Here is a 26,063-nt window from a genome sequence, read left to right as displayed (position 1 = left end):
CACCTCTATTCCTCTCGTGATGTGTCATTTTTCCTACTTTACAGCGTGAATATGATGAGAATGAGGTGGATCCCTATCATGGGAAGCAAGAAAAACAGCCTGAAGCTGAAGCCTTGGATCTTCCTGAGGACCTGCACCTAGAAAATGGACAGAAAGATGATGAGGACAAAGAAGAAGAAGGTACAGCTGACAAAATGTTTCTTTATCAGCAGACGCAAAGAAGCACAAAATGTTAAGTTGAATTTGTATTGACCATCTAGCTGGTAGTTGTCCAGCCAGGTGAGCAGTGGTGCCGGTCCAGCATCTAGGAAGTGTGCAGACTGACAGAATCCATCAGGTTTGGTGACTGGTAGAGGACCTGTCATTAGAGTTGAGCCCTTTCTGATCATTCATGCTTATAGCTGCTGGATGTTTGTGAATTCATTGCAATGTCCAGGTTGTGTTTACATTCAAGAAGGCTTTCAGCCAGCCCTATATGGTAAGAAGCTTGCTCCCTTTTCATTCAGATTTGGATTTGGATATGATGGACTTCATAATTTCAAGGCTTGACTACTATAAAGTATTCTTAAAGAAGGTTTCCTGTGATGACTGTTAGGAAGTTGCTACCAGTTCTTGTCCCACCTCCTGAGAGAGGCTGCATAATTTTTATCAGTGCATAATTTGTTTAGGGACTTGATTATGGCCTGAAAAGCCTTGGCCTCAAATACCTGGTAACCTCCCATGGAGCCTGTTCTGTTGTGCAGTTAACCTATTTCTCTGTACTTTAGTATGTTCCACCCTGGGCTTGGTGACAACACTGGGATCTTTTCCACATAGTCATGTAGCCATGTTTTCAGTAGAGATGGATGGGAGTGGCCAAAAGCAACAAATTGTGTGTCTCATTAATAACAGACGTGCTTTGACTTTGAAAAAACATAATTGTGTGCTACGTTCACACATTGTCAATTTAGTGTCAGTCACTGTCAGTCACACTTATAACAAAGCTCGTTTTACCTTTTATCTTAAGCATTATCAAGGAATCTTAGTAAATACTTCTCTCCGGTCTTACTTCCTCAGCAGCTGTTTTCATTTAAAAATGCATGTTGTCTTTCACATTAGGAGAAAATCCTTTTGAAATTGAAGAGAAGACCATGGACATAGATGAAAAAGAGATGAAGGAGAAGGATTCTGAAGTTGCAGGTGAAGATGGTCAGGATCTTGAGCAAGTTGAAAAAGAGTCCTCTGAAGATAAAGGTGAAGGAGAAGAAAAAATGGAAGAAGAAACAAAGGAAGAAGGAAGCACAGAGCACCCTGATGCAGGTACGGAAGAAGAAGAAGAATCACCAAATGAAGACCAAAAAGAATCCCTTGAAGAAGAGAGAGAAAGGGGCATCCCTGCTAATGACCAAGGCCTTAATACTCAGGTTTCTTTTTTTTCCCTTTTATTAATAGAGGTCATACAGAGGAAATGTTTGTGCTTGATGTGATTTTTTTTTCCACTAAAGAGATATATGAAGGATACATACAGCTTAAGGCTAACAGTCCAGTTAATGGTGGTGGTAATACTCTGATTTCTCAGACAACAGATAGATCTTAGCCCTCTTCAGGTATTCATTGGAGAGGGCTTTACTGTAACCATGGACACACACTCTGACCCCGACCCCTTCACTCCCGACCTGTTTCTTTATCAGCACGGGTAGGTCAGCACAGGCAGTGTAAGCACATTGCCCTTGCTGTGCTTATACTTCACTTACACTGCTCTACACAGCCAGGAATCCTGGCTTAACAGGGTTCCGATAGAGTGGGGCTCTGTAATTGTGTACATTCAAATGCTGTTATAGTGTCCTTTGCAGACTTTTCATCAATGTGAGGAGGTCAGGAGAGGAGGGGCCGCATCCACAGTGTGTTTCCCCAATTCCTTCCATGTTTACAGTAAAACCCTCTTCAGTGAAGAGGGCTGGTGTTTCAAAACTGTTTCAAGTCAACTCTCCATTACATTCTTATTATTCTAGAATGTTAATTCTGACTAATCTGTTAATTGCTTCAGGAAAATGAGGATATTGATAATCCTGACAAGGATGAGCAGTTACCTGATGCTGTTGAGAGAATGGAACATGAAACATATGGGCAGGCAGGAGAAGAGAACCTGCAGAGTGACACTGCTGTAGAGCTGGCTGGAACTGCTTCTGAGAAGGACCAGGCAAAAGAGGTGAAACGAAAATATTCCACAGTACCTTTGCACTGTGCAGAATGAACTCTTGCAAAACTTTGCAAGCAGTTCTATTTAGGGTTTCCTTTGGGGCTACACTCTCTCCCTGTAAATTCAGTGTGCTCTACTTGAGACATATTCTTAACTCTTGTTTTCTGACTCAGTAGCTGGACTGCCTAATCAACAGATTGACTGTATATGCATAAGTGGGAGTAAGGGACCATTCATATGACCACCATGTGTATTTTGACCAGTCACTGTTGCCCGCTGCCCGGTTGCAGTGTGACTACAGTACATACGTTATCTGAATTGTTCATTATGAGCACAGTTCAGCCTGCAGCAGAGGGAGGGGAGGGAAGCTGGCTATTCCGTCTTCTCTCCTGAGAGACCAGCTGCCTTTGGCTCTAATTCTCCCATCACTTAGTAGTAGCCATTCCATCAGGCTACCTGAACTGCTTATATCCCAGCAGGTCATTGAAAAAACCCTAACTTTAAAAACTGGCACCTGAGTTTGCTTTTTTCCTCCTCATCATCCATTTTCCCTTTTGTGTCATGCCTTCTACATTGGAGCCTGAGGGCAGGGAGTATCTTTTTTTTTTAATCTGTAAGCCACACGGGGAGCCTTTCCGGCTAAAGAGCAGGGTAAAAATACTTTAAACAAAGAAATTGGAGGCCACAATTCTGGTGGTTTGCAGAATTATCATTTCATACCAGGAGAGAACAGTTCATTTGATACTCGATCCATTAGCATTGTGTCATCTGGCAGCCAAAATGTGCTGGTAAATCCAAGAGTAACTGCATGCTGGTGCAAGATAATTTTTGTGTGTTGGTATCAAATGTTTTATTTATTTATACTTTTTCAGTTATAATTGAACAACATATAGTACAACCATAAAGGAAGAAGGTAAGGGAGAGTGAAGAGAGGGGCAAGGTATTTAAAATTTGAAGGCAGATCAAGTATGGATGGTAGCTTATGTTAAGTGTTTGTAAAACACATATTGATAAGAAATTAATGAATGCAAAATAACCATTCTTATCAAGGGAGACAGAATGCAGAGACACAAAGGCAGTTTTCCATTCCTGTTCCCATATGGGATGCTCAGGTTTCTTATGCTACTCCTCTCTAATAGGCTGTGTATCCACTTTAGTCATGTCAAGAAGCCACCTATATGGAGTAGGAGTAATTACCTGAATTAAGCTAATCGATTCCTCCAGCAAGGCAAGGGATGTAGAGGCACTGAGGGCCAAGGGACCATAAATAGATGTCAAATCATGCTTGACTTGTAAATGTGCTTTTAAAATGAGGTTAGGAATCTACCTGCAGCTTCACCAGGAAACTCCCCCACCCTGGGCTCCAAACCATATTGATCATGCATTTCAGTAATTAGCCTTGGCATTTTCTGCACAACATTGGAATTGACACGGAACTGTCAAACTGTCCAGAACTGTAATTTAGCATACCTTTGTCTTCCAGAGATACTGTAGTTGTCCAGTTTAAGCCTAGAAATAGTTGTGCTGCGTTTTAGTAGCAGACATCTTATTCGGCACTTCTCTTTTCTTTTCCAGGAGCATGGAAGTGGAGCTGCTGATGCAAATCAGTCAGAAGGACATGAATCTGAGTTAATGGCACGATTGGCTTCTCAGAAACAAAGCAGAAAAAATACACAGGTTCTTTATTCTTATTTAAAATACTGTAAGATGAAATCTTTTTTTAAAGATTAGTGACCTGACCTGCACCTCCTGGCCTAACATGTGGCTTGGAACTTAGGCTTTTATACTACCTGAATGTTCCAGCTGAATGTTCCAGCTGAATATTATTCAGCTCAATAAAGTATCAAAATGAGCACTTTTGAGAGAAATATGTATATAAATGCACATTTTAATGCATATTTAAAAAACCGCAGATTAAGGAAGAAAGAGGAGAGAATGAATATCAGTGAACATGTGAGAAACTGACACAGACTGTCAATCCCTACTGATCAGTCACGTGTTACTCAGCGTGACTGAGCCTGGTACTGTTTCTTCCTCCCCCTCTGCCAAACAAATGGACTTCTAGAAAGCAGATGAGATTAAGAAGAGGTGGCAAGAATACACAGAAGAACTATACAGGAAAGATCTGAATGTCCCTGATAGCCATGATAGTGCGGTCACTGAACTTGAGCCGGACATCCTCGAGAGTGAAGTCAAGTGGGCCTTAGGAAGCATTCGTAACAACAAAGCTAGCGGAGATGACAGTATTCCAGCCGAGCTATTTAAAATCCTAAAAGATGATGCTGTTAAAGTGCTGCATTCAATATGCCAACAAATTTGGAACACTCAACAATGGCCGCAAGACTGGAAAAGGTCAGTTTACATTCCAATTCCAAAGAAGGGCAACGCCAAAGAGTGTTCAAACTACCACAGAATTGTGCTCATTTCACATGCCAGCAAGGTGATGCTCAAAATCCTACAAGCTAGGCTTCAGCAGTATGCGAACCGAGAACTACCGGAAGTACAAGCTGGGTTTAGAAGAGGCAGAGGAACTAGAGATCAAATCGCCAACATTCACTGCATCATGGAGAAAGCAAGAGAATTCCAGAAAAACGTCTATTTCTGCTTCATTGACTACGCTAAAGCCTTTGATTGTGTGGATCACAACAAACTGTGGCAAATTCTTAAAGTGATGGGAGTACCAGACCACCTTACCTGTGTCCTGAGAAACCTGTACGAGGGTCAAGAAGCAACAGTAAGAACCAGACATGGAACAACCGAGTGGTTCAAAATTGGGAAAGGAGTACGACAAGGCTGCATATTGTCACCCTGCTTATTTAACTTATATGCAGAGTACATCATGAGAAATGCCGGGTTGGTTGAATCAGAGGTCGGAATTAAGATTGCTGGGAGAATTATCAACAACCTCCGATATGCAGACGATACCACCCGAATGGCAGAAAGTGAAGAGGATCTCAAGAGCCTCTTGTTGAGGGTGAAAGAGGAGAGTGCAAAAGCTGGTTTGAAACTCAACATTAAAAAAACGAAGATCATGGCATCTGGCCCTATCACTTCCTGGCATATAGAAGGGGAAGAAATGGAAGCAGTGACAGATTTTACTTTCTTGGGCTTCAAGATCACCGCAGACGGTGACTGTAGCCATGAAATTAAAAGACGCTTGCTCCTTGGGAGGAAAGCTGTGGCCAACCTAGACAGCATAGTAAGAAGCAGAGACATCACCTTGCCAACAAAGGTCCGTCTAATCAAAGCTATGGTTTTCCCAGTAGTAATGTATGGCTGTGAGAGCTGGACTATAAGGAAGGCTGAGCGCCGAAGAATTGATGCTTTCGAACTGTGGTGCTGGAGAAGACTCTTACGAGTCCCCTGGACTGCAAGGAGGTCAAATCAGTCCATCCTAAAGGAAATCAACCCTGAGTGCTCATTGGAAGGACAGATACTGAAGCTGAAGCTCCAATATTTTGGCCACCTAATGCGAAGAGAAAACTCTCTGGAAAAGACCCTGATGCTGGGAAAGACTGAAGGCAAAAGGAGAAGGGGAGGGCAGAGGATGAGATGGCTAGATAGCATCACCGATGCAATGAATATGAACTTGAGCACGCTCCGGGAGAGAGCGCAGGACAGGAAGGCCTGGCGTGCTATGGTCCATGGGGTCACGAAGAGTCGGACATGACTGAACAACAACAACAAGAAGAAAGCAGAAGCTAGGCTTTGAGCCTCTGAGTTGGGAGAGGTAATACCTCAGGGATAGAACACATGCACAGATGTTCCAAAGCTAAAAGGATCTCGAGTAACAGGGCTGGCAGTGACCTCTGCTTGATGACTGAATCACACCATTGGTCTAAGGCAGAATCATACATTCACACAGTTGGACTGGAGATCTGGATTCCCTTCCCCAGTCGGCCATGGAAGCTCGCTGGGTGACTTTGGGCCAGTCACAGATGCTTAGCCCAACGTACCTCATAGGGTTGTTATTGTGAGGATAAAATGGAGAGAAGGAGGATAATGTAAACCTCCTTGGGTTCCTTGCAAGAGGAAAAAAGGCGGGATATAAATGCAGTATATACATACATACATACATATGAAGCTGTTACCTTAAGGGTTGCATGTGGGGCACCACTCGTGCAACTCTGTATGTTCATCAAGCATATCTTAGATGCATGTTCAACCTGCAGAAGTCTTTTTCCGTTATTGGTCAAATGCTTTTTGTGCGCATATTCTCTTTGAATAACGATGATACATTAATAGAGCTTCTGAATCTGAGTTTGGTTTTGCTCAGTGTTGCTGAAAATACATGCCTGTGCTTGCCTATTTTTCAGAGTTTGAAGAGAAAACCTGGAAAAGCTGACAATGAGCGTTCAATGGGAGATCACAGTCAATATGTTCACAAGCGTTTGAGAACTGTAGAGTCCAGCAGTGAAGCAGAGCAGACTCCAGCTCAGCCAGAACAAAATGTGGGGGAAGCAGATGCTTTTGAGCACATTAAGCAAGGCAGTGAATCCTATGATGCACAGACCTATGGTATGGCAGCATTTACAGCATGATGTCAGAGGGCCAGATTATTTTAAATCCTCTTCTTTCACTTTTGTGAAAATGAGCATGCCTGTTTATTGCAACAAAAGCAGTGGTGCATGCTTACAGCAGGGGAAAGTTTTAAACCAGCTTTTACATTCATTTACACTGCACTTTTATTTTGACTAACTTGTGTTTGCTCCTGTCTCATAGTAAATTCTGTACAATTTAGGCTGCAATACCTGAGAGTAAGTCCCATTGAACTCGATAGGTCATACTGCTGAGTAGACATGAATATGATTGCACTTTTAGGGCGCAATCCTAAGTGGATAGGCGGCTGCCTCTGACCTCAGAGGCGACCGCCTATCCAAAGCAAGGCAGGAGAGGCACGGGGGGATCATTCCCTCCACACCATTCCTTCCTTGCTCTTTTTCACTAGACAGCCGTTTTTGATGGTCTAGTGGTGGGGGGGCCGCCCAGGAGAGGAAGCTGCCATACAACACATAGGATGTGTCATACACGCAGCTCCGCTCTCCCCGCCCTGGAACGCCCCCCAGTCTTGCCCCTTTTCAGTCGCTCTGTGCTCATCTTCCGAGCGCGGAGAATGGGGCTTCTCCACGCTGCCTCCGAGGCAGTGTGGATGAGGGGAGAGGTCAGTTCCCAGAATATACCATATTCTATGGCCCGCTAGACAGTGTCTAGCGGGCCATAAGATTGCTCTCTTAAGTATTTTAAGCCCAACAGACAGCCATATTTTATTTCTCCATATCAACAGGTAACTGTTTTAAAATTTGTTTAAAACAAATAGCTATTTAAAAATTATCCTCTTTAGTAAGATACTTTCCAGCTTTGCAATATTCTACAGCCCATGCTGTGTTATAACACACTGAAGATAGTATTGCCCAGAGGTCTCTTGTACAGTAGTGGTCAGCTCTGAGATAGCAGCCAAACAGCTTTAAACGTGATACCCCTGGATCTAGAACAAGGATGTCAGATCTTTTTCTGCTTGGAGCTGAATTCAATTTCAGAGAAGCTCTCAGGGGCTACATTCCATTGGTGGACAGGGCAGAAGGACCGGGGCCAAAATTCTCAGTGAAACGTCTGAGAAGTTCAGACTTGATCATGATCGAGTCTGAAACTTTTGAGCCCCATATATACATGACCATCCTACCACACATCAAGTGCAGATGTCTGGTGAAATCCTCAACACTTGACAGAATGAAACAGACTATTAAGCTGCTACAGGGTAAGTGAGCTTACCTGGGATAGTTTGGTTATCTGTATGAACTCATCTCATACAGATCTTAGTTTAGTGTCTAGAAGGCTGAGCTACAAATTAGGAAGTCACCAATTTGAATCTTGCTTCAACTATGAACTCACTAGGTGGCTTTCTTTTGTCATGCTACTCTTTCTCAGCCTGAACAATGTGGGGATAGTAATACTGACCCTACCTTACATTATGGTTGGAAGGAGTACAAGATAATGCACGTGGAGCACTAACACTCCAAAGGGCTATATAAATGCTGACTTTCATAATATTATCTCACCAGCCCTAGTTGCTCCCCACCCCCTCCATTCACACACACTTTCAAATGCAGTTATAAGTAATACTTTAGATACTTCATGGCTGTTGGTATGCTGATATGGGAGAACATTCATAGTTTAAAAATGTTGGTTGACTTGTTTTTGTTTCCATCAGATGTAGCTAGTGAAGAACAACAAAAAACTGCCATGCCCGTTAGTGAGGACAATGAAGAACCAATTTCTGAAGACATAGCTATGGAAACTGAAGCTCAGAAGGCTGAGGATCTTAAAGCTGTAGAGACTGAGAAACTGAATCCAGAAGTAAAGATGTCTGGGGCTTCTAAATCTGGTAATTGTCAACTTGTTAGCTTAAGAATTACATTCTCCAGGAATAATTTCTTGACTTCACTCAAGAGAGTGCTGTGGCAGTTAATGTTCCTAATATGAAAGCCTGGAAAAACACCTGGAAAAATTCAGGGAGAAATTTTTTTTTTCTGAAAAATTGGAAAAATTGAACAGCTTTGGATTATGAAATATTTTCTTTTAGAATGTAAGACAAAGTGTTTATATATTGTTACCAAGTCTTTACTCCCTCCAGAATAATTTCTAAAAACGATATAAGAACACTTTTATAGAAGGATTAGAGATGTAAAATGTCTGTAAAATAATGACGCTATGGGGAAAAATGGTTTTTAATCCTCTCTGTAAGATTCCCAGCATTGTTATTACTTTCACACTGTATTAAAATTATTGATCTAAAGTATATTTTACTGATAGATGTTTATACTCAGTTTCCCAGCATGTGAGTGGAGTCATCATTGTGCATTCTTGCCCATAAATGTTTGGTATATACTTGGTACATTAAATGAAAAAGTATAGTTTAATTACAAATTTACTAATTGAGTTTACTTTTAAAAGTTTAAAAATATAATGATAATTTTATGAGCAAAGTTATACATAAAATAACTTTAGGAACAGAAAGGTTTCTTTATGTTCCTGAAGCAGCCCTCCCCAACCTGGTGCCCTCCAGATGTTTTGGATTAGAATGCACAGCATTCCCAACTGTTGGCCATGCTGTCTGAGGTTGATGCGAGTTGAAGTCTAAACTATCTGTAGGGTACAGGTTGAGAAAGGCCGTCCTAAAGCAACAAAGTGACTTTAGATCTGTAAAGAATGCCAAAAAAATAAGTATTGCTTAATTTTCAATTTTTCCCAAGGCCTCAAAATTTCTGGAAATTTTACATCTCTATTCCTAACAACGTATTAAACCAGCCAAGATAGAGTAGCCATACAGTAATTGGAATGGGAGAATACAATATTAAGCGAACATGTATTATTCAATTCAGGATCTGAGGAAGTGGAGTTGGACAGCCAAGCTCTCAGTTCTGAAGATGAAGAAGGTGGAGTAGACAAATCACCATTAGAAGTAAAGCCAGATAGAAACAAGCATTCTACTATACATACTGCCCACCAGTTCTTGAGGGATACAACTGTCCAAGTAAGCAACCAGTTACATAAATAGGATATGTTAATTGATTTACCTGGTCATAGTGTTGCTATAAGTGCAGTTTATCCCAAAATTAGTCTCACGTTGCACTGACTCAGATATCTGGCTTCCATTGAGGTAGGACCTTCACATGCAGATGGTACTAGGGACCAGAATGGGAGATACACCAGGTGACTGTGTGATCTTACAGCAGCTTATAAATTTGATCTGCATTATTCACATGGGTTTGCACTAAACCAAAGCAGATGGCTTGAAGAAGACGTTACTTAGTCTTCATTACATAACATATGTAAAAAGTTAAAGGTAGCATTCGGATTTGAACAAATACAAGTGTAGCAATGAGCCTCCAGCACATAACTGTCCAAAATAGGGTGGGGACTCTTAGCTTTGGCATTGCATTTTACTTTCTTGGGGGACTGGGAAGTATGGATTTGGGGGGCCCACTCTCACTGCATAGATTCAGCTCTGGCAGTCTTGTATGCACACAGAAGAACCACCAAGGTATATTAGCAGCCTACATCTGCGTGCACCCTCCCCTCATTGGGTGGAGATGGGGTGGTAGTTGCTCCCAGCATATGAGGAGACTATTCAGCAATCCAGAACTTGCAGTGTTCTCCCATTTGAAACAGAGCACTGTAATGCTAGTTTTTGCTTTTGGAGGCATATTGTAGGTATATTGTTCTTAAATATCTGTTCATATTATTTTATTCCAATTCCAATTTGTTATATTTAAGCACATTGTTAAGAATCCTGAACAGCTGAGACAAGAACTAGAGAAGCAGCTGGAAGTCTGGCAGACTGGAAACTCTGCTGAGGTTGGTAAAGTATTTAATCAAGCATATATACATTTTTATCATGGTTTTTAAAAACATTTTTCCATGGTATGAGAAATTAAAACCTTGTTTCTGAAGCAATGATAAGCAATGTTAAATACTGGGTGCCGGTAACTGTCCTTTAATCACCACAAACATACAGGTAGACCATGACAATCTTCTGCAGTATATAGTGGCACTTATCATTGTAAAGGTTCATAGCAAACTGCTTAATTTGTACCACATGATATTAAGACAAGGATAACTCAAAAGGACTTGGGGGAGTGATAAAAGCATTGATAGAAAAGTGTTACAACTGATGCACCCTGAATTATTAGGGTATAGCAGGTGCCTCTTTTCAGTTTTCCCTGGCACCCCATTCACTTATTCATTCATTCATTTATTATATTTCTATACTGCCCCATAGCCAAAGCTCTCGGGGCAACTCACAAAAATTAAAAACCATTAAAATACATTATATGAGTTATAAAAACCATTCACGTAAGGACATAAAACAGACAGCATGCACAACAACAACATATGTCTAAAACAATTTAAAACAATCCACCAAAGATAATCCATCAAAAAGACTCATTATATGCCGCCAAATGCCTGAGAGAAAGGGCATTAATTTAACCTGAATTAAGAGAGTTTAATTCAGGATCCTCCAACTCTTAGAATAGATTTTCAGAGGAGGAAGGAACAGAAAATTCACTTTCCACCCACCCTCTTCCAGTGGCGTTTGTCTGAATCCAACACCAGATCTAAAATCTGATAAATCTAAATGACATATAATGTTTTTAGTGGTGGGCAGAAGGTAGATCAGGATCAACTAGTAGATCTCTGGGTGATTTGCAGTAGGTTTCCAGGGTTTCTGACTCCTATTTTCTTAACAACAGCAAAAAAAAAAAAAAATGTCCCCCCATTTAGATTAGGCTTCTGAAATGGAGAGAGCTTGGGGTGGGGGAACCAGAAGTGGATTTTTGTATGAAATTACTGTTTAAAGAAATTCTACTAGGAGTAAGTTTGCCATGAGGTACTATTTTGAACCTGACTACTGTTGGTGGACCTTGAGCTTCTAGTAAAAAAAACAAGTACATCCTGTAGCCTTAAGTCTGCACACCCCTCATGTTTCTGATACATTTTCATTTGAGAAAAGAGAGTACAGTGTGTCTTAACAATCTTAACAGTACAGTGTGTGAACCAGTTCACATATCACAGTGGCAATTCCTGGGTTGTTTAATCCAGGAATTGCAGGAACAAGCAGAGGGCACAAGAGTTGTTTCCACTTTTAATTATGTCTAAACCCGGAAACGCTGGGTTGTTTGTGGGTTAAACAACCCAGAGTTAACCCAAGAACAAACAGGTTAAGTCTTCCCTATATAATCTCCCTGCAAGTCTAAAATGAACACAGCAGGGAGTGGACTGGACTAGAACCTTTTTCCTTAAACAACCCAGGAATTGCCATCCAAACTAGGGCAGACTAAATAACTTAAGCATAGTGCATTATTCCTTGTAGTAGTTAGTAAAGCTGAAAAATAAGCAGAGGAAATTTAAAAAATTGGTGTTTTCTAAACACTTCCTGTGACTTCATCTTAATAAACATTTTTTCCTAAACGTGTCACTTCATAATTTTCCCAGGATATAATGGTTTTTCACTCTTTATGAGCTTTTTACTCTTTACTAATGGATATTGTGTGCTTTGTCTTGTGTCTCAATGTTTTAGGAAAAGGCAGCAGCAGACATGTGGCAGAGATACCATCTACTCACTGCGCCACTTTCTCAGCAGCTCTGTGAACAGCTCCGACTCATACTGGAGCCAACGCAGGCAGCCAAGCTGAAGTACGTTTGGTCTCTTTACGGTTTAAAAGCAAGTCCCTGGCCTATATAATCTCACTATCTGCCCGCTAAGTAATCTTCACAGCCAGAATGGCTTAACCATATTTTCATAGGGTGGAGTCAGGGATTCAGTGCTCCTTACCCATGCATGGCACGACAAGGAAAACCAGAATAAGTTACACAAAATAGGAAACATTACGCAAATTGGCTTGGCTTGCATAATTTGTATGGGCTGCAGGTGGGATTACAGCTCTGTCTCTATAGCAAATGAGGGTGATGTGGCTATCAGAATTGGTAGCATTCTACCTCTGTTGAGTTTTTTTAATCCAAATTCACTTTGCAATTGTCATTACTTTGAAGAAGAGCCACATTTTCCGCATTTTAACATAGATTATTCTGATTGTTAGAAGAGCTGTGAGAAACATTTTAAAGTTTTTTCAGAATTATGACCTTATGAGTCAGTATCCGATCTCCTAAAAATCAGGGCAAATATATAGGTGTGTAAATATGGATCTAGAAGCCTAAGGTAAGAAACCAACCCTATTAGTAAATTTCTGTCTGTATTTTTGATCATTCATAATCTGTCAGTTCATGTAAAACATTTTCTTTAAAATGGTTATTCTATCAAGTGTCTTTTTCCTAAAGTGTCCATGCTGTTAATATTTTGCATTTTATTTTTAACCACCAGAGGTGATTATAGAACAGGAAAAAGACTGAACATGCGCAAAGTCATTCCCTATATTGCTAGTCAGTTTCGAAAGGATAAAATCTGGCTACGAAGGACCAAACCCAGCAAACGGCAGTACCAGATTTGTTTGGCCCTTGATGACTCGGCCAGTATGATAGACACCCATTCGAAACAGGTAAAACAGAAATTGTGAAGAAGCTAAATTGTGAACTTAAACACTGAATTCATTAATATATCATTTGTTTCAGGCTGCAGTTAAGGGGCATCCGCCCACATCATACTGTTCCGCTTCTTCCTCCTCTTCTGTCTGTCCTTACAGCTGACACTGTTAGCTTGCCTCGGTCTGCCACCATGGGGGGCTACCCCAGATGCCAGTCCAACCCAGGACTAGTAATGAGGCTAGGGATTTTAACATATGACTATACTATGATGGATGTGCATTCATCTCTATCCCTGCAGCAGGGACAATTTAGCACTTGGGATATATTCACCTGGGGGAAAAGATTACAGGAAAGTGACAAATTGCATCTCTGGCATATATCATGTCTATTCTCTATTTCCTTATGGTATTTCTAAGGAAAGTTTTCCTCAGTGGGAAGTATTTTTAGAATGTGGGATTGGTTCACTATTAATTCTGTGCCAAATGTTACATTCTGTTTACTTAAAATTGCTTTTAGGCTGCCGTTAAGGGTAAAATTCTCTATCTAGGTAAAACCTGTATATGAAGCTTATATATAAAACGGACTCCAACTTGATTCAACTTGTTTTCTATAGCTTGCTTATGAATCCCTGGCAGTGATTGGAAATGCATTGACTCTCTTAGAAGTGGGGCAGATTGCTGTATGTAGGTAAGGACATTTTAAAGCCTAAACTTACTTAAAGATTCTATAATAAAAATTAATGTAACTCCTGCACAACAGTGCACAGTTTTAAAATACGCGTTTCATTTTATTTCAGTTTTGGAGAAACAGTTCAGCTACTACATCCATTCCACGAACAATTCAATGACCAATCAGGAACCCGAATACTACAGCTCTGCAAATTTGAACAAAAGAAAACTAAGATTGCTCAGGTATCTCCAGAATTACTTCTTGGATGAATGGTGCTGCCTTTTCATTAAAAGTTCTTAATGTCTGTTGTAAACCATCTGTAATAGATGGAAATGAGAGAAAAAAATTGGCTGCAATTCAGAGGACAATGTATATATTGTAGATATGTGCACTTTAGCATTTTGAGGAAGATGTTTTCTGAGTTTTTCTTTAAATAGCTCTTGTGCCTGATTCTTCTCAGACTGGGGAGAGGTAACGAGTGGGGTACCGCAGGGCTCAGTCCTGGGCCCAGTGCTCTTCAACATTTTTATTAATGACTTGGAGGAGGAGGTGCAGGGAATGCTGATCAAATTTGCAGATGACACAAAATTGGGCGGGATAGCTAATACCCTGGAAGACCAAGTGATCTTGATAGATTGGAACGCTGGGCAGAAAACAATAGAATGAAATTGAATAGGGATAAGTGCCAGGTTCTGCACCTAGGAAAAAGAAACCAAATGCACAGTTACAAGATGAGGGATACGTGGCTCAACAACACTACAAGCAAGAAGGATCTTGAAACTGTTGTCGATCACAAGCTGAATATATGAATATCTCACTGCACTAGCCTGGTACATAGGTTGCAGAATGCCAGAAGAAATTTGATCGTTGCAGGCACCAATGTCATGGGCCTGGTCTATGCATGCAACAGAATGATAGATTGGATTGCAGCAGTATGATTGACTGGTGGCAGACTGGATTGTAGCACTTCAGACTGCAGGTGGAACAACTGGGCTTTTTTTACATCTTCCTGATATAATAGTCTCCCTGTAAGTTTAAAATGCCCCTTCATGGATCACTGCCTTGTTGTGGTGAAGGGGCTTGCGTAACTCAGTGAAGCCATAAGCTATGCTGTGCAGGGCCACCCAAGACGAACAGGTCATGGCGGAGAGTTCTGACAAAATGTGGTCCACTGGAGAAGGAAATGGCAACCCACTCCAGTATTCTTGCCAAGAAAACCCCATGGAACGTATCATAAGGCTAAAAGATATGACGCCGGAAGATGAGCCCCTCAGGTCGGAAGGTGTCCAATATACTACTGGGGAAGAGCAGAGGGAATTTCCAAGGAGTGCCAGAAAGAGTGAAGCATCTGGGCCAAAGCCGAAAGGACACTCAGCTGTGGATGTGTCTGGTGGTGAAAACAAAGTCCGATGCTGTAAATAACAATATTGTTTAGGAACCTGGAATGTAAGATCACTGAATCAAGGTAAGCTGGAGGTGGTCAAACATGTGATGGCAAGATTGAACATTGACATCTTGGGAATCAGCAAACTCAAATAGACAAGCATGGGCGAATTTAATTCAGGTGACCATCATATCTACTACAGTGGACAAGAATCCCTTAGAAGAAATGGAGTAGCACTCATAGTCAACAAAAGGGTGGGAAAAGCAGTATTGGGGTACAATCTCAAAAATGATAGAATGATCTCAGTACGAATCCAAGGCAAACCATTCAACATCGCAGTAATTCAAGTTTATGCCCCAACCACTGAGGCCGAAGAAGCTGAGGTTGATCGGTTCTATGAAGACCTACAACACCTTCTAGAACTAACACCAAAAAAAGATGTCCTCTTCATCATAGGGGATTGGAATGCTAAAGTAGGAAGTCAAGAAACAACCGGGATCACAGGCAAGCATGGCCTTGGTGTACAAAATGAAGCAGGACAAAGGCTAATAGAGTTTTGTCAAGGGAACATGCTGATCATAGCAAACACTCTTTTCCAACAGCCCAATAGGCGACCACACATGGACATCACCAGATGGTCAACATTGAAATCAGATTATGTACTTTGTAGCCAAAGATGGAGAAGCTCCATACAGTCAGTAAAAACAAGACCTGGAGCTGACTGTGGCTCAGATCATGAGCTGCTTCTTGCAAAATTTCAGCTTAAATTGAAGAACTTAGGGAAAACCACTAAACCATTCAGGTATGACCTAAATCATATCCCTTATGAATACACAGCGGAGGTGAGGAATAGATTTCAGGGATTAGACCTGATAGACAGAGTGCCTGAGGAACTATGGACGGAGGTCCGTATCATTGTTCAGGAGGCAGCAACGAAATCCATCCCAAAGAAAAAGAAATGCAAGAAAGCCAAGTGGCTGTCTGATGAGGCTTTACAAGTAGCTGAGGAAAGAAGGGAAGCGAAAAGCAAGGGAGAAAGGGGAAGATATACCCAACTGAATGCAGAGTTCCAGAGAATAGCAAGGAGAGACAAGAAGGCCTTCTTAAATGAACAATGCAAAGAAATTGAGGAAAACAACAGAATGGGAAAGTCTAGAGATTTCTTCAAGAAAATCGGAGATATCAAGGGAACGTTTTGTGCAAAGATGGGCATGATAAAGGACAAAGAAGGCAGGAACCTACAGAAGCAGATGAGATTAAGAAGAGGTGAAAAGAATACACAGAAGAACTATACAGGAAAGATCTGAATGTCCCTGATAGCCATGATAGTGCGCTCACTGAACTTGAGCCGGACATCCTAGACAGTGAAGTCAAGTAAGCCTTAGGAAGCATTACTAACAACAAAGCTAGTGGAGATGACAGTATTCCAGCTGAGCTATTTAAGATCCTAAAAGATGATGCTGTTAAAGTGCTGTGCTCAATATGCCATCAAATTTGGAACACTCAGCAGTGGCCACAAGACTGGAAAAGGTCAGTTTACATTCCAATTCCAAAGAAGGGCAATGCCAAAGAGTGCTCAAACTACCGTACAATTGCGCTCATTTCACATGCCAGCAAGGTGATGCTCAAAATCCTAAAAGCTAGGCTTCAGCAGTATGCGAACCGAGAACTACCGGAAGTACAAGCTGGGTTTCGAAGAGGCAGAGGAACTAGAGATCAAATCGCCAACATTCGCTGGATCATGGAGAAAGCAAGAGAATTCCAGAAAAACGTCTATTTCTGCTTCATTGACTCCACTAAAGCCTTTGATGGTGTGGATCACGACAAACTCTGGCAAATTCTTAAAGAGATGGGAGTACCAGACCACCTTACCTGTCTCCTGCAAAACCTGTACGAGGGTCAAGAAGCAACAGTAAGAACCGGACATGGAACAACCGATTGGTTCAAAATTGGGAAAGGAGTACGACAAGGCTGTATATTGTCGCCCTGCTTATTTAATTTATACGCAGAGTACATCATGAGAAACGCCGGGTTGGATGAATCAGAGGTCGGAATTAAGATTGCTGGGAGAATTATTAACAACCTCAGATACGCAGACGATACCACCCTAATGGCAGAAAGCAAAGAGGATCTAAAGTGCCTCTTGTTGAGGGTGAAAGAGGAGAGTGCAAAAGCTGGTTTGAAACTCAACATTAACAAAACAATGATCATGGCATCTGGCCCCATTACTTCCTGGCAGATAGAAGGGGAAGAAATGGAAGCAGTGACAGATTTTACTTTCTTGGGCTCCAAGATCACCGCAGACGGTGACTGTAGCCATGAAATTAAAAGACACTTGCTCCTTGGGAGGAAAGCTATGGCCAACCTAGACAGCATAGTAAGAAGCAGAGACATCACCTTGCCGACTAAGGTTCGTATAATCAAAGCTGTGGTTTTCCCAGTAGCAACATATGGCTGTGAGAGCTGGACTATAAGGAAGGCTGAGCGCCGAAGAATTGATGCTTTCGAACTGTGGTGCTGGAGAAGACTCTTACGAGTCCCCTGGACTGCAAGGAGGTCAAATCAGTCCATCCTAAAGGAAATCAACCCTGACTGCTCATTGGAAGGACAGATACTGAAGCTGAAGTTCAAATATTTTGGCCACCTGATACGAAAAGTCACTGGAAAAGACCCTGATGCTGGGAAAGATTGAAGGCAAAAGGAGAAGGGGACAGCAGAGGATGAGATGGCTAGATAGCATCACCGATGCAATGAATATGGACTTGAGCACACTCCGGGAGAGAGCACAGGACAGGAAGGCCTGGCGTGCTATGGTCCATGGGGTCACGAAGAGTCGGACACGACTGAACAACAACAAAGTTTAAAATGAGCACAGCAGGGAGTGGATTGGACTAGAACCTTTTTCCTTGCTGTAGCTTTTTACCTGCAGGGATTTTTCCCCCCGAGGAGCATTAAACATGTGATTCTCCATTAGTTGATTCCACTCTACTACATCAGGATTCTGTTAGGCATTCTGCTGCATTGTCAGACCAAATAAAAGCCTCTCAGTAAATGATAGTGAGGGTGCCTCCATCAAGTAGACTGGTACTAGACTATTCTCACAGAGATCACCAGTATGCCAGAAAACTGTTGCAGACTATAAAGATAACATCACAATTTACATGGGATATCTAAACTCTCTCCTAGGCTACCAGCAAGTATTATTGGTGTACCTAGGCACCTACATTGAGCAGTAGCATTAGCACTCACATTTTAGAATGCAACAGGTGCATTTACTGGTGCTTTAAAGTCTTTCCCATGTAACATGCTAATAAGTAGAAGCTGAAACAAGGGGCACATTTCATGAAAAATATACACACACAGTTGAATGAAATGAACGTGTGTGTGTGTGTGTGTGAGAGAGAGAGAGAGAGAGAGAGAGACTGACTGGAGATGCACTTACAAAAATGAGTCAAAGTGTTAGCCCATTTAGAGCAAGAGTAAATGACTTTCCTCTGATTTGGCCATGTACCAATAGCAGGAAGCCTTCAAAGACTGAGACAATACTTCCTGCTCTTACCCAGATTTAGCTTGATGACATCATATAGCCAATTTTTATTGGCTATGAGACACAACATTGTGCTACCCACGTGATCCCCAATTGGCTGGAATTGCTTCAAGAAGCTATTTTGTTTGTTTGTTTAGTGGCATCAGAGCTGCTGCTTAAGGAAAGAAACAGCTGAAAACAGCCAGCAAGGACAGTTTGTGAAATGTTTTGGGTGAACATTTGGTGCAGACTTGTTAAGCAGCAGTGTATGTGCTTCTTGCAGCCCATTCAAAGCAATTAATCGAATAATGCGGCAACAATATTGTTTTAACAATTTTTGAAGCTCACTACCTTAGGCTACAGTTCTCAGCTTACATTTCTATTCATTTTCATTAGTTCACTAGTGAATTAGTGTCACTATTTTGGGATGAGGGTTCTTGGATCACAGCTGATGAGTCTGCTCTCTTGCTTTTCTACAGTTCTTGGAATCCTCAACAAATATGTTTGCTGCAGCACAGCAGTTATCTCAGAACATCAATCCAGGTGAGTCTCCTATTTTTATACTAACACTTGCCATGGCAGTAGAATTATTTCTAAACTGACTTTATCAGAAGCATTGCTCTCTAGACAAAATACTGCTGATTCAAATAGCAGTACGTCAAAAATTATTAGGAGCTTATTTGTTAAGTAACATTTGAATTCTTGATACCTTAATCTGTTACTACTGCACAGCTAGGGCTTCATTTATACAACGCATTCATCAGTGTTGATTGTTGTAGGTGTTTTAAATTTCATGTCCTGTTTAGGAAACAAAACTTACCTCCCATTTAGGGCTATAATTTTATAGACATATAGAACAGCTTTCTCAGAACTTCCTTTCAGACAGTCTATTTGTATATTAAATCAATACAAAGCTTTGGTAAAACATCAGAATATGTTTTCTCTGTTTCTGGTGATTTTGTTTGTTGAAACTGAAAATATGTCTTTCTTAATAGAAACTGCTCAGCTGCTCCTAATAGTATCAGATGGACGAGGTCTTTTCCTTGAGGGCAAGGAACGTGTCAGAGCAGCTGTTCAGTCTGTTCAGAATGCAAATATCTTTGTCATTTTTGTAGTGCTGGACAACCCTAATTCACGGGTGAGTAAATGAATAAATGAGACAATAGTACTTCTTTTAAGTGAGTGGAAAAGGCCTGTTGGTTATAAACAGGTCCAAGTCACGCTACATTATGAGAAATTTACTACGTTTCCTTTCGTAGTTGCAGTAAAGAGAAGAATGCAAATTTCATACTATAACAACCTAAATGAAAGATCTACTTAAATTTGGAAATGCTTCTGTTTCTTGTCACCCCCTTGCTGGCAAAAGTATTGGGCTTGCCTAATGTTAAAAACTTCCCTGATCAGTTGGGCGCTGATTGTCCCTTTCGCAAAACAGTACTCCGCTCCTCTAGGCTGACTTCTACCTCTTCCTGCCACAGCGGTGAGGAAAAGTGCAAGCCCCTTTCCATTGGAGTCCAGTTCAGGATATTTTCGAGGCTGCCTGCTACAACCACTGAATTCTGGAACCTGCAAATGTCCACAACCACCTTCAGTATTTCTACCGTGCTAGTTTCTGTCTAGACACACAAAGATAAAACAAGGCAATTTTAGCTGTAAAGTATATTCATTTGATAAAAACCAGTGCATAGAGGATTAGTAAAGAAAGCTATAAAACAAACAAACTTGATACCATCAAGCCTAAAATCAGTGTTATAATTATTCTCACCTTTCCTCTCATAACTGCTCCTGATTATTTTCATTTAGTATAACAATTGTTTCTTTTCTGTACTTTATTTTTGGAGAATCATGAAAATGCTGAGTGCTAGATGTGGTACTTGTGTATAACAATATCTGCTCTTACCAACTTGCCATTTTAATTCACAGGATTCCATCTTGGACATTAAAGTACCTGTGTTCAAACGCCCTGGAGAATTGCCTGTAATAAGGTCATACATGGAAGAATTTCCCTTTCCTTTCTACATAATTCTCAGAGATGTGAATGCTCTCCCAGAGACTCTCAGTGATGCACTCAGGCAGTGGTTTGAATTGGTGACTGCTTCAGAAAGCCTGTAGAGTTTGCCAGGTCAAGTGAATATCTGGTTGCTGGTTGGTTCATCAGTGAATTTGAGCTACTGTTCAAGTGAGCCAGAAATCACACAAAACATGCATTCTCCTATGTCAGTGCTGGAGATTATGCAATCCATGGTGAATTCTGACTGTGTTCAGTTACTTCCTTACCTATATCTGGAAATAATGGGAAACAACCACCTCCCTTTTATTATTCTTTGGAATAATTTATTATAAGGTTTATTTAGTATTTCCATATCATTAAGAAATAAGCAGTTCTAAGACTCTGTTCCTATAGTAGTAAGAAGCTAGTTTTGCTTCTGAGAGAGGAAGTTGCAACTAGACCTGTTCAATCATAATTTTAAAAATTGTCTGTCCTAGGTCACATGTGTGAGTGGACCCTGCATTGTGGGGTGAGGAGACTTGGATTTTACACAGCCAAAAAACTACTTAAATACTTGAAACTGTTCAATGTTGCTGAATAGTTGCTGGTTCTCTGATAATGCCAGAAGGGTATTTTTATGACACAAAAGATGTTGCATTATCATTTTACACTGTGAAGTTTGCCCTCAGTCCAAGGCAAACATTAAGACACACATTTGGTATTCTAAAAGCATGCACACGACTCTTTTGCCCCCAACCCTTTTTTCATTACAAAAACTATGCATCATTTGTGATTACTAATAAAGATGTTTTGTTGTTTGTAATTGTGGTGTCCATTATTTGTCAGAATTGACTCAATTTTAAATTGCCTAAGACAGTTTTACTCCATATTAAGACAGCAATCCTATGTCCCCTAGACAGCATGTGGGGAAGGTAGGATTTTTCGGTTTCCCAGCTCTGAGCTCATAGACAGCACTATGAGCTCGTAGCCAGGAAAACGTGCTCCCTGCCCCCTCCCCCTCATAGCTAGGGCAGAGAGAACTGCGGCGGCTGCCCCTCCAGGCCTATCTGTGCTTGTAACATGGAGCACGGACAGGGCGGAAAGGGGGCATTCCCAAGGGACAGGGAGGGGAGGAGACTGCAGAAGCTGTTTTAGACAGCTTGCTATGCGGTCTCCAGCCCCGTTCCCGCCCCCTTCCCGAAGCCGCACTTAGATGCCCCAAATCAGGCATCTTAGGCAAACTATAGGGCAGCCAGAGCATGGAAGGAATCCATGCTTCAGCCGCCCTGCGTTGGAAAGGTGGCGGCCTCCAACTTCAGAGGAATTCAGAGGTGCCGTCTATCTCAATAGGATTGCGCCCTAAGAAACTTATAAACTTAAGTACCTTTTGAAAGTTGTCTTGAGAGGGCTGTCTATTCTTGTCTAGAGGCGGATCTCTTTTTATGTCATAATTGCAGTTGTTACCCAGCTATTTAATGGGATCCAGATGTACTCAGCAGTTTCATGGGATCCAGATGTATTCTGTCATGGAGAAAACTAGCATTCAAAACCCATGTATGATTTCTAGAAAAATTATATTCCACCACTGTGGTTAGTATATTAACTGCAGTGGAGAGGGCTATGTTTAAGTGTTGTGGCCTGAGTGCCATAGGTACTCATTGGCTTGCACCATGACACTAATGGTAATGAGCAGAAGTGCTCCTGGCCCACATACCCCCTCTAATGTCTGTGTCAAGGAATAACTAAATTTTTTTTCTTAAATCTTTAAAAGAACAAGACTAGGCTTATCCCTCACCATTAATATCTCACTGTTTTGTTGAACTCTTTTTTGCATATTTAATGTGTAAGGTTTTTTTAGAATGCTATCTGCCCACACTTTCTAGTGCAACAGTGCACATCTTCCCTGCTTGTTCTTAACAGGTAAGCTTGAGTATACAGATCCTGTATTGCAGCTTTTCTCAAACAGTGGGCCAGGGACCACCAGGGTTCTCAGTCCTACAGCCTGCCCAGTGCGTCCTTGCTCACTAGCTCCACAGCCTTTTGGCTGGACTGACCAGTGCCAGCAGCAGCTCCCTGCATGTGCAGTACACAGGCAACGCATGAAAGCAGGACTTGGTTAGAGAGCAAGGCTCTAGCATACATAGTTGGAGGACAGGAAATAAAAAAAGGGAGGAAACGAACAACAGAGTGGCTGACTGAGTATAAGGGAAGGAGGAGAAAGATGGGAAGAAGGGAGGTCAAAACTAATTGTCAGTTTTCTCAAGTGCTCCTTGTGGGTAGAAAATTTGAGAAGCCTTGGTTCAGTGCAACAAGGCTATCCTGGGAGATAGTATAATGTGGTATTGGGTTTCAACTCTGGGATTTTGTTCCTAATAGTCTTAAAAGGGCAAGAATAGTTATTTATGTATTTATTGAAAACATTTGTATCCCGCCCTAATTTCATTAAGATCTCAGGCCAGCATACAGATAAAATAAATGTAAACAGTATGAAACAATGAATAATTTAAACAGCTAAAAGCATATTGAACCATTAAACAAGCTAATACCAATTAAAAATCTAAAACAATAAAACAGCTAAAACAGTGCAACTTTAGGGAATTCAATTAGTCCTCAAAGGCTTTGGTGAAAAGCCATGTTTTAACTTGGTGCAGAAACAAAACCAACTTGCTAGCTGTATGAACAAGTAAAATTATTTATTTATTTACTTGCTTACTTACAATATTTTTATGCTGCTCCACATCCAAAGATTTCAGAGCGGTGAATGGCACATAGGGTAAAAATAAAAACCATGCTAAAATAATTACTTTTTTTAAAAAGAAACAAGAGTACTGATAAATTATCTCTTGCCCTGCAATATAAGTATAGGTTGCACCAGCATCTTTGCATTCTTTTCACTACGTATCACTTAGTGGTGCATTCTTAATCCCACCATTTGGCTTAGATTGGGTTCATTTCCTGAGTGGAATCTGGGTAACTAGTTATTTTTGGTATAAAGTATTCTTAGGAAATGAAGAGCCAGTTCCTGAGGAATGAGCCACCAATTGTGCACTTCCCCCTACAGCAGGAGTGGGCAACTTGTGGCCCTCCAGATGTGTTGGCCTACAACTCCCATCGGCCCTAGGCAGCATAGCCAGTGGTGAAGGATGATGGAGGCCTACAAGTTGTCCACCCCCTGCTCTACAGCATCATGAATGTAGAAAAATATTAGTGGTATGGAAAGAGAATCCAATTGATTCCTGTGGTGAACTGCTCATAAATGGTACTTTATGTTGTAAGGTAACAACCATTATATGGAGTTATTTAAAGCAGCTCTGATGTACAAGTAAATCAGTCTTATGTAAGCATATATCTTGATAAAAGGGGAGGGATTGTGTGTCAAATCACAAGTGTTATAAGGCATTCCCCATGTTCTTCAGTCCCAATACCCTCCTGCAAAGAATGAACGTATTATACCTAATGCATCCCTGTCAGGTGCCCATTTAACCTTTTGTTTGAAAACCACATAGAGATATTGCATTAAACAAAAGAAGCCTGTTGTTTCGCTGTATGATCCCTTGGGATTTTTTCCTAAAGGATTTGTTGTATTTCTGCAAACCCTGGGGTTCCTGTAAGCCTGCTGCTACCTCCCCTTTTGTTTGTGCTGTTTTGGCTATATAAGGACCCACGCTTGAATGAGTTCATGCTGGCTGGGGGTGGTGGGAGCTGTAGTCCAGCACATCTGGAGGGTAGCAGGTTGGGGAAGGCTGTCATTAGCATATGCCCAGGAAGAAGTGTTGCAGCGTAAGCTACCAAGTTTAGCTAAAGAAATCTTCACTTTTCCTATCCCTTTGATAAAATGAAATCCATTTCCAAAGTCCCTTGCATGGCTTTTACATTTTACACTAAATCTATTATGGCTACTCTGTGCAGTTCTACCTTCACGTCACAACAGAAAGGTTGTGGGGGGGGGGAGGATCCTTTTCCTGAGCAAGGTTGGTTTGAGCTAAGATGCAGGCCTAGGCAGCCTTTCCTTAACTGCAGCGCTGTAACCTTGAGCCTGTGTACTAACGTGAGTACTGCTTTGTTGTTGTTGTTCAGTCGTGTCCGACTCTTCGTGACCCCATGGACCATAGCACGCCAGGCCTTCCTGTCCTGCGCTCTCTCCCGGAGCGTGCTCAAGTTCATATTCATTGCATCGGTGATGCTATCTAGCCATCTCATCCTCCGCCGTCCCCTTCTCCTTTTGCCTTCAATCTTTCCCAACATCAGGGTCTTTTCCAGAGAGTTTTCTCTTCGCATTAGGTGGCCAAAATATTTGAGCTTCAGCTTCAGTATCTGTCCTTCCAATGAGCAGTCAGGGTTGATTTCCTTTAGGATGGACTGATTTGACCTCCTTGCAGTCCAGGGGACTCGTAAGAGTCTTCTCCAGCACCACAGTTTGAAAGCATCAATTCTTCGGTGCTCAGCCTTCCTTATAGCCCAGCTCTCACAGCCATACATTACTACTGGGAAAACCATAGCTTTGATTAGACGGGCCTTTGTCGGCAAGGTGATGTCTCTGCTTCTGACTATGCTGTCTAGGTTGGCCATAGCTTTCCTCCCAAGGAGCAAGCGTCTTTTAATTTCATGGCTACAGTCACCGTCTGCGGTGATCTTGGAGCCCAAGAAAGTAAAATCTGTCACTGCTTCCATTTCTTCCCCTTCTATATGCCAGGAAGTGATAGGGCCAGATGCCATGATCTTCGTTTTTTTAATGTTGAGTTTCAAACCAGCTTTTGCACTCTCCTCTTTCACCCTCAACAAGAGGCACTTTAGATCCTCTTCGCTTTCTGCCATTAGGGTGGTATCGTCTGCATATCGGAGGTTGTTGATCATTCTCCCAGCAACCTTAATTCCGACCTCTGATTCATCCAACCCGGCGTTTCTCATGATGTACTCTGCATATAAGTTAAATAAGCAGGGTGACAATATGCAGCCTTGTCGTACTCCTTTCCCAATTTTGAACCACTCGGTTGTTCCATGTCTGGTTCTTACTGTTGCTTCTTGACCCTCGTACAGGTTTCTCAGGAGACAGGTAAGGTGGTCTGGTACTCCCATCACGTTAAGAATTTGCCACAGTTTGTTGTACTGCTAAGCACGTACAAAGTACCTTACCTGCATATACCCTACCCCTTCACGCTAGAAATAGAGCCGGTGCGGGCAACTTGTGACTCCAGATGTTTGGCCTACAACACCCGTTCTCCCTCACCGTTGGCTATGCTGCCTGGGGCTGTTGGGACCTATAAGCCGAAACACC

General features: G+C 41.6%; 1 protein-coding gene across 2 annotated transcripts in view; it reads left to right on the top strand.

Moving 5' to 3' along the window:
* The window catches only part of MDN1 (midasin AAA ATPase 1), a 159,079-nt gene extending 137,469 nt beyond the window's left edge, over positions 1-21,610 (top strand). For both annotated transcript variants that reach the window (XM_084827091.1, XM_084827090.1), the window contains exons 88-102: positions 45-180; positions 1,099-1,403; positions 2,027-2,188; positions 3,755-3,856; positions 6,496-6,697; positions 8,388-8,561; positions 9,559-9,710; positions 10,454-10,534; positions 12,258-12,373; positions 13,059-13,233; positions 13,833-13,906; positions 14,016-14,130; positions 19,278-19,341; positions 19,794-19,936; positions 20,722-21,610. In XM_084827091.1, coding sequence (XP_084683217.1) covers positions 45-180; positions 1,099-1,403; positions 2,027-2,188; positions 3,755-3,856; positions 6,496-6,697; positions 8,388-8,561; positions 9,559-9,710; positions 10,454-10,534; positions 12,258-12,373; positions 13,059-13,233; positions 13,833-13,906; positions 14,016-14,130; positions 19,278-19,341; positions 19,794-19,936; positions 20,722-20,910 — 2,190 coding nt within the window. In that variant the 3' untranslated portion in view covers positions 20,911-21,610. The remainder of the gene's footprint in view (positions 1-44; positions 181-1,098; positions 1,404-2,026; positions 2,189-3,754; positions 3,857-6,495; positions 6,698-8,387; positions 8,562-9,558; positions 9,711-10,453; positions 10,535-12,257; positions 12,374-13,058; positions 13,234-13,832; positions 13,907-14,015; positions 14,131-19,277; positions 19,342-19,793; positions 19,937-20,721) is intronic.
* The last annotated feature ends 4,453 nt before the right edge of the window (positions 21,611-26,063 follow it).

Source organism: Heloderma suspectum, chromosome 1 (genome assembly GCF_057233095.1).
Source record: "Heloderma suspectum isolate Gila_16-S chromosome 1, 16-S_ref, whole genome shotgun sequence".
NCBI lineage: Eukaryota > Metazoa > Chordata > Lepidosauria > Squamata > Helodermatidae > Heloderma > Heloderma suspectum.
The sequence above is the reverse complement of the archived record's forward strand: the minus strand, read 5'-3'. Positions and strand labels throughout refer to the sequence as shown.